The 14,380-nt window shown below is 37.7% G+C and overlaps 1 protein-coding gene across 3 annotated transcripts in view; it reads left to right on the forward strand.

Annotated features, from left to right (window-relative positions):
* The window catches only part of TPRG1 (tumor protein p63 regulated 1), a 194,894-nt gene that overhangs the window by 77,440 nt on the left and 103,074 nt on the right, over window positions 1–14,380 (forward strand). For all 3 annotated transcript variants that reach the window (XM_010337715.2, XM_074404697.1, XM_003927007.4), the window contains exons 2-3: window positions 1,242–1,472; window positions 11,346–11,437. In XM_010337715.2, the coding sequence (XP_010336017.1) occupies window positions 1,251–1,472; window positions 11,346–11,437 (314 nt within the window). In that variant the 5' untranslated portion in view covers window positions 1,242–1,250. The remainder of the gene's footprint in view (window positions 1–1,241; window positions 1,473–11,345; window positions 11,438–14,380) is intronic.

The following is a 14,380-nucleotide window of genomic DNA, read 5'->3' on the forward strand; positions in this document are numbered from 1 at the left end:
TTTCTTTCTAAATTATTTTAACATACTGGAATAACATTATCTATAATACTTTGTAACTTACTTTTTTCTATTTATAATATACTTTGGATAATTTTTTTCTGTGATAAAAATATATAGTCACATTTTCAATGATAACTCTGTATTTTATCTTACGGTATAACATATTTTATTTAGTCAACTTCTTACTGATGGATACATTTTTTCATTTTTTTGGTGTTAGACACAATGTTGCATGAGTGTCTAATGTTTTTATATTCAGTGGTTATTAGATATAAAGTGGTGGACTTTTCTATGATGCATAATTTGGTATGTTTTTCTATTAGATGTGATTTGTGATGAACAAACTTTTTTTTTTTTTTGAGATGGGGTCTTGCTCTGGTGCCTAGCCTGTTGTGCAGTGGCATGATCTCGGCTTACTGCAACTTCCACTTCCTCTGCTCAAGTGATCCTCCCACCTCAGCCTCCTGAGTAGCTGGGACTATGGGCACATGCCACCATGTCTGGCTAATTTTTGTATGTTTTTGTAGAGACTGGGTTTCACCATGTTGCCAAGGCTGGTCTCAAACTCCTGAGCATAAGTGATCCACCAGCTTTGGCCTCCTAGAATTGCTGGGATTACAGGCATGAGCCACCATGCCCAGCTGAACAACTCTGTGTGTGTGTGTGTGTGCGTGTGTGTGTGTGTGCACATGCTCATGTGTGCATGTCTTTGGGTATTCATCTAAATTATTTTCTTAGAATGCATTTTTACAATTGGAATTTTTCCGTTTAAAAATCTGTGCTGTTCTAAGTGCTCTTATGCTCTATTATAACCGAAGAAGCACACAACAAAATGTATTATCATTGCTTTTAACTCATAAATAAGCCTGTAGTCTGATGAATTTTCAAGCAAAAATGCTATGCAATTTTGAAGAGAAATTTTCTGATAATCATGCAGCCCTCCTCTTGTTCTGCTTCTTATTTCCTAGGATTAAAGATGAGAAAATGAAACTACTTGCCAACTCCCTTTTCTCTGTCCAGAGAGTCTCTCCTTCACTCCTCTGGTAAATGACCTTGCAGGATTATAGATCCTACAAGTCTGGGTTATGAAGCTGTATCCACCAATGCCTCTGTTTAGTTAACATGAAGGGTGTTTTTAAGTTTCAGGAATGCCATTGGTTCATCATATTCTGTTTTGCCATAGCTAGGACACATTTACACGTAATATTGTTTCCAATGAGATTTCTCTGCCCTTGTTTTAGGCTGAAGAAATGTCAACTATTGGGAGTATTGAAGGATTCCAGGCTGTGTCTCTGAAGCAAGAGGGAGATGACCAACCCTCTGAGACTGACCACCTATCTATGGAGGAAGAGGACTCAGGCAAGGACCCAATGCCAAGACATATTTCAAGGCAGTCAAGTGTGACTGAGTCAACTCTTTATCCCAATCCTTATCATCAGCCTTATATCTCACGGAAGTACTTCGCTACACGGGTAAATTTATTGGTTCTCTTAAATACTACATAAAAATTCACCATAAAACATCTTAAAATCCTTCTATATAGCATGTATTTACCAAGTATATTCACATTTATCTCATGTAACCATCATCATAATCATAAAGTAGTTATCCTTATCCCTATTTAAAGATGAAGGATCTGAACGTCAGATAATCTAAAGATCTATTTTTGATTGAACAGATAGTATTAAGAAGTATGTCCTCCAGCTTCCTTCTTTGGTTCCTCAGTCTGTGTTTATTCTAAACCTGATCTTAAAGAACTAATATTCTATAAAGAGAGAGCCATAGCAGCTAGAATACAAAGCTGTGATCCCAGTGAGGGTATTCATTCTTTGTGTGGAAAAGATACGGGTAAGAGTGGAGAGAGCTGCTAAGAATGTACTTATGTACTTTTTTTTCCCATTTATAATACATTTTGGATATTTTTCCATGATAAAACTATACACTCACACTTTCAATGATAACATTGTATTTTATTGTATACATATTAACATATTTTATTTAGTCAACTTCTTACTGATGGATACTTTTTTTGTTGGTGTTAGACACAATGTTGCATGAATGTCTTATGTTGTTTTTATATTCAGTGTTTATGAGATATAAAGTGGTGTGTTTTTCTATGATATATAATGCGCGATATTTTTCTAACAGATGCAATTTTTGATGAACAAACTTTTTTTTTTTATTTTTTTTCCTGAGGCAGGGTCTTGCTCTGGTGCCTAGCCTGGAGTACAGTGGCATGATCATGGCTCACTACAACTTCCAACTCCTGGGCTCAGGTGATCCTCCCACCTCAGTCTTCTAAGTAGCTAGGACTATGGGCACATGCCACCACGTCTGGCTAATTTTTGTATTTTTTTTTTTTTTGGTAGAGACTGGGTTTTGCCATGTTGCCAAGACTGGTCTCAAGCTCCTACATGCAGGCATCCACCAGCCTTGGCCTCCTAGAATGCTAGGGTTATAAGCATGAGCCACCATGCCCAGCCGAACAACCGTGTGTGTGTGTGTGTATCCCCACATGTGCATATGCATGTTTACATTGGGATGTTCGTATTACAACGTAGGATCTAAGGTTTACATTGGGATGTTCATACTACAACGTGGGAGCAGGTAGCTTTAAATCTCAAACCTGTAGCTACCATCTGGAGCTGAGCTCTCTTACCCGTGCAATGGAACTGGGAAAGTAAATGAATGGGTAGGTAAACAGGAGGGAGCTTTTATATCTAGACGTTAAAAAACAATGTTTTTAACTTTTAGCATTTGTATCAAGTGGAGAGCGCTTCATAGGTTTCTAGTACCTTCCTTTCTCGAGCCCTTCCTCCCACGTGTAGACCCTCTCCAATCCTTCAACATTCTTATTAAAACAGCAGTGGTTAGCTCAGAGGCTACAATCAATTGGGGGCAAAAATCAAGGAGTTTGCCCTATGGCAACAGAGAACATCTCATATTCATGTGTACATGGGACATCTCTTTTTGGAGACAAATATATTTCAACTCTTCCTCATAAAAAAATTGGGGCCAGGGTTTTGTGACTTTTCCAAAGCTTTAATTAATAAATCCTGATTAGGTTGCTTTCAAAATACATTGTTGCTTCAGGTAAAGTTTTAACTAAAGCAACTTAGTGAGTGTGTGTGTGCCTGTGTGTCTGTGTGAGTCTGTGTTTAAACATTACATATTCTCTATATGCAAGATGCTTTAGTAGGTGCTATACTATATGGGTGTTTGTGTGAGTGTTTCTGCATATGCAGAGCATATGGTTTGTTTTCCAAAGTATGTGAACTTTACTGAATATGCAAAGTTAAGCTGTGTGATGTAGCTGCAAAGGAAATCAAAGCATCTCTTGGAGTTGTGCTATCTTTGATATTGATGATGTCAGGGTTTGATGAGAGAAAAACACACTGTGATATAGAATGAGAGATTTATTATTGGGAGCTGATGCAATTATGAGAGCTGGCTAAGACTATGCAAAGTTGTTGTTGTCTCTGCATCTGGTGTTGGGCCTGAAGTTAGAATAGGTCAACCAGTTGGCAGTTGTGAAGAGGAAATAAGAAAAGGGAGTAGGAAAAAATTGTATGGACATGTTGGAGTTTCTGATGACACTGTTTAACTTTGGAGGAAAAACTGGAACTTGTGTCTGTCTCCCACCAACTTTAACATTGATGATGTCAGGTCACTTTTAGAAGCTAGTGCTTTCATTCCTGAACTACACACTTAGCCAGCCCAGGGAGAGAAAAATCTCAGGAAAAAAGCCTGACAGTGATTGGAAGGTGATGCAGGTACAGGAGCTGCCCCTTGCCATCAGGTAAACATCAGGGATATCAGTTGCCATGAACATGAGTTGTCACAGTGCATGATAACCTGCACTGATCTTCAACAGGGAAAATGACTTGTGTTTCATTTCTGCCTTTTGAATATTACACAAGTGTCTCTTGTTTCCAGCCCTAATTTGGAAACACACACACAAAAAGCAATTCTAGAAAATGTAATTTCAGCTGAGCTAAACTGACACAGTCCAAAGCCACTACACATGATGATTGTATTGGTGTTGCACCATGTAGCTTATACAGTGAACTCACATCGATTATCTGTTTGATTCCCTAGAGCAATACTGGAAGGCAGGCAGGAGAGGGCTTATCATCCTTGTTTTAAAGATGAACATATTGAAATATGAGAAAAATAAAGTGACTTGTCCAAGTCATATAATGTTAGTGAAAGGGCTGCAGCTAGATTCCGGATCTGGATTCTGGATCTTCTTTCTCCAAGTCCAGTCCTCTCCTGACCATGCACAACAGAATTTATGGCTTCTTTATAAATGTTTTCAATGACTGATTCCAATCAATGTGAAGAACATCTTATCCGTTAGGTGGATAGAAAACAATCCTAAGTTCTCAAAAGCTTGGGAGGGAAAATCTTCTAATTAGTAGTGAATCTAAAGTAAACCTGAAGACTCTAGGAACCAATGGGGTGATTTTCCCAAGGTACTCAGCGTTTGTTCTCCCTCAGACCAACAGACATAATATGAAGAGCTTTTATTAGCATGTGAGTGAAATAAATGTGCATTCACACAAGTCAGAACAATGAAAATACAACTGTTGACTTAATTGAAGTTTATCATGATAAACTTTAAAAAAATAAATAGGCTGGATGTGTTGGCTCACGCCTGTAATCTCAACACTTTGGGAGGCCAAGGTGGGCAGATCACCTGAGATCAGGAGTTCAAGACCAGCCTGAGCAACATGGAGAAACCCTGTCTCTACTAAAAATACAAAATTAGCAGGGTATGGTGGTGCATGCCTGTAATCTCAGCTACTCAGGAAGCTGAGGCAGGAGAATCGCTTGAACCCGGGAGGTGGAGGTTGCAGTGAGCCAGGATCATGTCATTGCACTCCAGCCTGGGCAACAGGAGCAAAACTCTGTCTCATAAATAAATAAATAAATAAATAAATAAATAAATAAATAAATTTATTAGGTTATAAGCCACAAGTCTACTAGTGGGTGATAGTTAAAAAAAAACTGGAGAGAAATGTGTGTGTGTGTGCGTGTGTGTGTGTGTGTGTATTGTATACATATGCATATATTTTCTCATCTGCAAAGTATAGCTAAAACACCAGTTTTATATAAAAACTTAAGTAAGGCCGGGCGCGGTGGCTCAAGCCTGTAATCCCAGCACTTTGGGAGGCCGAAGCGGGTGGATCACAAGGTCAAGAGATCGAGACCATCTTGGTCAACATGGTGAAACCCCGTCTCTACTAAAAATACAAAAAAAATAGCTGGGCATGGTGGTGCGTGCCTGTAATCCCAGCTACTCAGGAGGCTGAGGCAGGAGAATTGCCTGAACCCAGGAGGCGGAGGTTGCGGTGAGCCGAGATCGCGCCATTGCACTCCAGCCTGGGTAACAAGAGCGAAACTCCGTCTCAAAAAAAAAAAAAAAAACTTAAGTAAGCTAACTGTGTAAAAGTTCTTTGTAGAGTGCATAACACATCTATAAACATTTTTATAAATGGCATCTTATTGTTATAAATGCTTTCTCTTTTTCCTTGACTCTACATCCACATTTCTGTAATTGGTCACAGGAAATAACATGCAGATGCACATGATCTCATCATGACCTCCAGGGTAGGATGTAAATGTAGACCTATAGGGTCTGTAGCAATATAGAGGAGGTGGATTCATTTTCTCAAGGGATAATTAAATAAGATCAAGAGTCTCAAAGATTCTAATCTATGAAAGAGTCACAATAAAGTATGACTTCTTAAAGCTGAAATGAGACTTACAGATGATATAGTCAGACAATTCACAATCTCTAACATGCAAAACATGATTATTATTCCAGATTCCTACAAAGTCTCTGGCAATACTGATTCTCTCTATCCAGAGGCCACATTTTGAGTACACTGAGCTAATCAACACACTTGTTTTCAAAGGAAGGAGCTGCTTGGTCAATGTCACAGTAGTTAGTGGCCACTGACTTCCCCAAGGGGCTAGCAAGTGGCAAAGCTAGGGCTAGAACTAGTTTCCCCATTTATAATTTGATTCAATTAAAAAGAAATCGACTTATCATGGAGTAAGAATTTAAAGTATGTATGTCATAAATTCAGAAGGGTAGTCATTGAGTGGAGGAATTACTTGGTCAGGTATTTTGTATTATTAAGATGTTTTAGGCCGGGTGCGGTGGCTCAAGCCTATAATCCCAGCACTTTGGGAGGCCGAGGCGGGTGGATCACGAGGTCAAGAGATCGAGACCATCCTGGTCAACATGGTGAAACCCTGTCTCTACGAAAAAAAAAAAAAAAAATTAGCTTGGCATGGTGGTGCGTGCCTGTAATCCCAGCTACTCAGGAGGCTGAGGCAGGAGAATTACCTGAACCCAGGAGGCAGAGGTTGCAGTGAGCCGAGATCGTGCCATTGCACTCCAGCCTGGGTAACAAGAGCGAAACTCTGTCTCAAAACAACAACAATAACAACAAAAAAAAACAAAAAAAAAGACAAGATGTTTTAAAATTATTGCATAAGAGGTGGCTTGTTGAAGAATAATTAGAAAATAGGAATAAGCAAAGGAAAACAAAGATTATCACTGCTCAAAGTTAACCAAAGTGTATTTAATCTGTTCTGACATATTTAGGTGCGTGTTATTTTTTCTTTTTCTAATATATACACAATTTGTTGTGTAAAAATGGGATTATATGCCAACTATTTCCCATTTTAATAACAAACTTCTGTAATATAATTTTTAACAGTTTTATAATATCCAACTATGGGAATATACTATAATTTATTTAACTTTTGTTATATATGTAGATTTCTTCCTGTTTCAATTTTTTTAACCTAGAAAGTTACTCATTGACTCCCTGTGGCGGGATAGTGCTCAGCTTCTCCAGTGCCAGGAGCAAACAGCCAATACCATAATAAGAAAGAAGGTCAATTATATGAATTAAAAATTAGATTTTCAAACAGGTGACTGACACATAAATTAGTTATTGACCAACCAGTCAATTTTAGCATCATAATCTCATACATTAGATCATATATCTCAGTCCTGGATCATAAAACAAAAGTATATCTGACCCCTTAAACCTCTTGTATTCTTTATGGGTCACTCTGGGATATTACTTCCGTTCCTCAGGCTTCCAACCTATTATTTCTTTTCTGCAACTGTGCACCTCTGACTTAGCTTAGGAGCTCCCAGCTAGAAGGGTCTTGAGTATCGAATTCAACCTTTGAAGCGCACAAATGAGGTAAAACTCGGTGCCAAGGTCAACCAGCAACCTCTGGGCTGTGCAAGGACTAGAAGACAGGCCTGGAACCCAGAACTGTTGATGCTTTTCACCACAACCCACTGCCAGTGACCTTGGAAAATGAATGAAAGGTCACAGAAAGGATGATCCAAACTGCTTGCCTTCAGTCTGCCTGGATAACCTTTTCCTTCTGTTTTAGCTCATCTGCCATTATTGCTTAGACATATCTAAAAAAAGGCCTAGTGGCTTCTCTGAACAAAAGTACCCCTCAAGGCTAATAACTAGAGGTATATTATGATAATCTTCTTAGTTGTGGAGAATGATATTCAAAAACAACTTCTTATGAAAGGAACAATACTTAATCTACATTGGGAAAGATATTTTTAAACTCTCTGTAGGACTCTATATTTGCAGATACCTTATCAGAAAGTTGAAAGTGATTTGGGATGGGAAATTATCTCTAAATTTATACTCGAGAATGTAAATTACATACAAACTAATGGGACTAAAACTATTTGATCTTTTAATATTTAATTAATGGTTCCCCATGGCGTTTTTATAGTCTGTGTTCTATTGTGAGCAACGAGACTTTAATAAGCAGGTTCAGGACTTCCCATTGTGTAGCAAGATGTCATTGCTTCCATGACAATAATTTGGCTTTCATAGTCTCTCTCTTTCCCTCTTCTCTTGCTATAGGGTTCCCTGTGTCTTGCTCTCACATTGGGAAGAAATAAATATATCAGTTGTATTGTTACTGCCTGTGTGAGCTTCTTTCTGGTGTAGAAAATAGTTGTCTCACTGGGCAAAACGTTTCTTCATTCCCTCCAACCCTGAAATCCTGTTAAGATTATTAAAAAGATGATACTATTTTCTTTAGGAGATCAGAGGACCAACTATAATGAGATATGATACATTCTCTTTATTTTCAGGTAAAGACAAATTTTCTTGGACTTTAAAATCACGTCTGACTTAGAGCTGATTTTCTGACTTTATGTGTTCATTGTGACGTGTTCCCAGTTTGGACGTGACAAGAGAGACCCAAGTGTCTGAGTCTACAGAAACATTCTTTTCTATACCACTCCTGTTGAGCTAAGGAGCTCATTACATGGAGAAAAATCAGCACAGACATGGACATTGTTTGTGTGACAACTGGCCCCAGGCTAGTCTAGCTCAAGAAAATGTAAGGAAACAAACACATATGTTTTCAAAATTCCCTCAGTAGGTTTGCTTTACTAAAAACATTCAGTGCTAGACTGTAAAAGACAATATTGCCTGTCACGCTGTGTCAGATGATTTGCAAATATTACCTCACCGTCTTTCCCTGTTTGTCGTAGGTTGCATGTTGTCTCTGAGCTGATTATTCAATGACAGTAAACATTTGATCCCCAAAATCATTCTCATTATTTCTGATATTAATGAGATAATATCAGAGATAAATAATGAGAATATTAAGTAGAAGGAATATTTTCCTTCTACTTAATATCAGAAATAATGAAAATGCAAATAAGGTTTTATTAATCAGTATTTACCATTGTATATATATAATAATATATAAAGTGTTTCCTAGCATGGTGCAGTTACAGTTATTATTTTATTCATCTAATAAATGAGCAAACTGATGTATAGAATGACAAGATGTATAATGGATTCTCATAAGAAAGGTTGAGATTTAAACCTTAATGCCCCAGACACAAGTCAAAATACGAATACTTTTATTTTAAGTTTGGCACTAAATGACTAAAGTTAACGTATTGTAATAACTATAATAGTAAGATGAGGGAGAGTACAATTCTGTATCTGGGAACATTTTCCCTCTGTGTTCTGTAAGGGCTAGACTTACATTTTTACCAAAGATAAGAATAGCACAGTGAAAAGACTGATAGAACTCCAGAGGCTACCAATTCATTCTGTAAAGAACATGCTTTATTTTTTTGTGGCCAACTTTTAAAAATTTTATTTTAGTGTTTTTTATTTATTTATTTATTTATTTATTTATTTATTTATTTATTTTACTTTAAGTGCTGGAGTACACGTGTAGAACGTGCAGGCTTATTACCTAGGTATGCATGTGCCGTGGTGGTTTGCTGCACCCATAACCCCGTCATCTACATTAGTTATTTCTCCTAATGCTATCCCTCTCCTAGTGCCCCCACCCCCTGCTATTCCTTCCTTAGCCCCCCACCCCGCTGAAAGGCTGTAGTGTGTGATGGTCCCCTCCCCATGTCCATGTGTTCTCATTGTTCAACACCCACTTATGAGTGAGAACATGTGGTGTTTGGTTTTTCTGTTCTTGTGTCAGTTTGCTGAGAATGATGGTTTCCAGTTTTATCCATGTCTTTGCAAACAACATTTTTTTTATGGCTGCATCATATTCCATGGTGTATATATGTGTTGTGTAAATGTGTTATGGTGAATATGTGTTGTAACTTTTGAAAAAGTATGCAACAAAACATCACCTTCATCTTCTATCTTCATCACATTCTTTCCTACACATAGGGAACCAATGTTAATAGTTTCTATGTATCCTTCAAGAGTTACTATAGATATATAGAAGCAAACACAAATATTTATTCTTATTCTCTCTCCTCCTTTTTATACAGAAATTGGCATATTTTACCCTCTTTTCTGATCATTCTTTTCTTTCATTCGATAACACATTTAAAAATCTTTCCATATTAACACTATTTTGTTTGTGCTTTTTATAACTTCATCATATTGTGTGGTATGAATATATCCTATAATATATACCCCTAGTCCCTTATTGATAGATGTTTGTGTTTTTTTCCCAGAGATTTTTGCTATCCAAAAACGAGGCTGCAAAGAACACTTTATAGATATGTCATGTTGTACATATGCAAAAATTTCTTTAGTATAATTTCACAGAAGTGAAAATCTGGATCAAAGGATAAATCATTTCTCATTTTGATAGGCTTTGCCAATTATTTCCCATAAGCAAGGCAAGTAAGGTTTTAAAAATTCTACATTATTATACTCATCTTCGCATATCGTTGGCAAAGTGCCTGGCATAAAAACATTCAATAAAATGCTTATTTTAGGATTATTTCATTACTCTTTAACTCTGCTTAACAATTTTTTCTTCTGAAAAACATTAGTCTCACTACTAAGTTATATTTGTTGAGACCAAAATTATGTGAAAACAGGAAGACAGACCTAAAAAATACCCATGTTGAGTCATCAAAGAAAGTATTATTTTTTTGGAGGACAAGTGGGACTGGAAGAGTCAGACTGCATCACAGGGAGCTGAGGTTGAATGTAGGGAAAATTGTCATACAATCACAGAGAACTCCCCTCCGGGGTCGTGATGACTGATGTCGGCACAGCCTTCTCCGTCAAAGTACATTTGAGCAGTGGTTCTCTTAGAAAAGGCTCCACACCACCAGCAGCACCCAAGAACTTGTTAGAAATGCAAATTCTCATGTTCCACCGTGGTCCAGTTGCATCAAAAACTCTGGGTATAGTCCCAGAAATCTATGTTTTAACACAAATGTTAGGTGATTCTGATGTACACTGAAATTTAAGAGTCATTGAGCTACGAAGTCCATGAATTTGTTAGAACAGATGGCAATCAATCTCTAAGCGAGGGTTGAGCCTGTAAGCAGTAACACGTGTTTGGGGAGGGATACAGAAAATGAGCTGAGGAGACTGACGGGGTCTATCTCCCTGAGTCAGCTAAAATTTATTGGCAGAGTATTGGAAGAAGGCTACTTTGTGTTTTATTGACATATGCTCTAGGAAGAGAGAAAAGGTATAATTTAAAAATGTACAGACGGCTAAAGGCTTTGAACTTCATATTGCTTGTTTGGGAAAACTATTCCTCTGAAAGTGGCTGTCTTCATTTTGATACTACAGTCTGAGCAAGACTGTGGGAGATGGGACCTAGACTGCTTTTTCTCCACCCAAGGAGAAAAACTTACCAGTATTCAGGACTAAGTTCTCTGGCAGGCAGCTAGGCATACAGGCATACAGGAAACTGCATGAACTATGTCTTTTGTGACCAGCTTTCTGGAGGAGCTGTTGGAGCATACTAACTAATCATAAGTACAACATGGGCTAAGTCTGCTCTAAAATAGTTGTTTTCTCCTTTCCACTCAGCCGGGGGCCATTGAGACTGCCATGGAAGACTTGAGAGGCCACATAGCTGAGACTTCTGGAGAGACCATTCAAGGCTTCTGGCTCTTGACAAAGTGAGTAGTTATGGCTAAGTGAAGGGCAGTGGGAATGCAGTGGTTTTTTTTGACGTCACTAGAACAGAATAGGCGATGAACCTGTGGTTGAATTTGTCTGGTTGCTACATAAGATAAATGATTGAACTATCCAGTGAGGCACATTTTTCTGGCACTCTATGGCTGATGGTGTGAGCAGATATGACTCCTGTAACTGCTTCCTGGACTGATGCCCTCACTCAACCATCTCTATCTCTACCTTAGGTCAGGTCTGTGTCACCGCTCTCAAAGACTGTTATGTTGGCTTCCTAATTCTCTCATTCCAGTCTCTCTTATTTAAAAGCATTCCCCCTATAAACACATTGAATTACTAATCATCTCATTCTAGGTGACATGGAAAGGAAGTTTGGGAAAGAAGATAGATAAAGTGAACATATATACTTTGAATTTGGTCTTATATACAATCATATGAACAGAAAAAACAGGGAAATTATGAAGATAGCTAAGACAAATACGTTTCCAGAGTTAGTATAAAACCAAGTCTAACATTTAAGCCCTTATTGCTTCAATAACTGTCTGCATTCACCCCAAAGATTATCCTTGCCACAGGAGCTTTGATTGCAAATACCACCACAAAGATGGTTGCCTTGCTAGCCTTCCCAGAAATTCTACTGTTTGAATGACCATGTCTTTACTGCCAAGTAAATGTTAGTAATGCAATGGTCTTTCTAATAATAAGTAAAATATCTTCATAACAAGAGAAAGAGGCAATTATTTTTTTAAATACAAAAGCCTTAATATGAAATAGATAATTTAATTGGAATATCCAGTTCAGATACTTCATTAATTTAGTAAGTTCTCTTTTCTGACTTGGTAATGATCACAAAAGAGTCCAGCAAAGAATCTCAGTGATTCCTATACCTTGAGTAAATAATATGAATCTTTAACTCCTGGACAGGACATTCTTTTTGACTAAGTTTCAGCAGAGCACCTCTTGAATATTTCACCATCCAGTACAGCAGAACAAATTTTTCAATCCATGGGAAATAGGACCATATCAACTGTGACTTCATCTGACTGATCACCAATTTATACTATTGTTTCAAATGGGATTCAAGAATAAGATAAAAAATGAGCTCTTAGACACCAACCTGTGCATCAATTTTGGGTCTTAGTCTTTCCATGCATAAAATGGAGTTAAAGTATGTATCTGAAGAATACTTGGGAGGACCAAATGAGATAACATTGGTAAATTCGCATTGCCCAGCACGTGCACTTTCCATGGCTATTAGTGCCCCTCTCAGTTCACAAGTAATAACTATTAGCAAGAGGCTCTTTTTTTGTAGCTTCTGCCTTCATTTCTATCCTGTTCATTTCTGTCATTTCTGGGTTACCTCTTATGAAAATAAAACTCTGTAGTTCAGACTTTTTCCTAATTCACTTTTACCAACACACATTTCATTTCCCACTCCCCACTTCCCATCCAGAGTGAAATTTGACTTATACAAATGAATAGTCTGCCTTGATTACAATAGATGTCAACATAGATTTTGGAGATCCAATCAGTGGTAAACACATGACTAATTTGTTTCTGCACTGCATCTCCCTTACAAGAAAGATACGCAAATGTGGTATTTCAAAATCGAGTCAGGGCTGTTGTTGAGTTCTCGGATAATAAAACTGGTCATTTCTTTAATACTGCACATTTTAATTGGTTTTATTTTTATAGACACACCTTTTTTATTTGCTTGATTATTTTTATTCAGTTATTATAAAGATTTGTAGACATAAGTTGTCCAAAGATAAATCAAACTGTATGATCTGCATTGAAGCTTAGCACTGCAATTCTGCATGCTTGATTTAACTACAATGATTGGTAACACCAGTAGTTTTCAGAAAAATGAACAGCTGTCCCCCCAAGACCCAAACTTTGAACCCAGCTTGAACTTAATAGGAAGCTCAAAAGTTGGTAAGGCCTATCTAGAAACTCATTTTACATTTCTCTTTTGTTTTGTGGTACCTATTTAAGTACAACAATAAGGGATGCATCCTGCATACATGGAATTTCCTACAATCGTATTTGCTTGTTTGCTTACAGACTTGGTTCGTTTGCGTTTGGAACCCATCGATCCCCTTTAAATGGTAGTTTCTTGGTGTTCTTTTTGGTCTTCCCTCTGCCAAAATCCTTTACTGCCTCTTCCCATTAAAACCTACTTTCAGGAAAAGTTCTGATTTCAGTCATTTCTTCCATAGTGAAAACTTGACAGTTTTTTCTTTTCTTGTTAAAAACATCATCATGGGTTCTGAGATACCTTATGCAATGGAAAGAGCTGCTAGTTGTAAAGAAGATGGTTTGAGCATCTGACTCAAACAAATGCGCTTCCGAGTCTAGTCACTGTTACTTCTCAAGCAGAAAGGTAAGAGGTCCCATTGTCAAAAAGAGGAAAACTCATAGAGGATTTAAATGGACTTTCATATGTAAGTCTTTTTTCTTGTTCATTTGTTTGAAAATTCTATCACACCAAGGTTGGGAAAGGCAGAAACAAAAACTATGAGAACACATAAACAAACATCCCAGCTACCCCCCACAGCAACCACAAAACAAAATAACTAAACAAAATAAACATGCAGGCCCAGAATGGAGAGAGCTTGCAATTACTCCTGGCTTCTTGCCTCCTTTTTATAGTGGAATGAGACCCATCTATTTGGTTCTTATGAATTATAGGAGGTGTAATATGGACCAACTGCTCTGGCCTCACCAGCCACACAAGATTCTCTTTTACATATGACAAAAATGACTGAGCTTCAAGCAGATTAACTTTTAGCTCATTCCATGGAGATGGGAACCTCCTGGCGGCTTGTCTAGCAACCTGGCTGTCTGTCTAGCATGTCTGGCTTTGGAACAAGGATTCCCATTTCAGAATGGTGAGAGGAAAAGCCTTGTTATGGTGTATAGCATATTAC

This window comes from Saimiri boliviensis, chromosome 8, assembly GCF_048565385.1.
Source record: "Saimiri boliviensis isolate mSaiBol1 chromosome 8, mSaiBol1.pri, whole genome shotgun sequence".
Classification (NCBI taxonomy): domain Eukaryota; kingdom Metazoa; phylum Chordata; class Mammalia; order Primates; family Cebidae; genus Saimiri; species Saimiri boliviensis.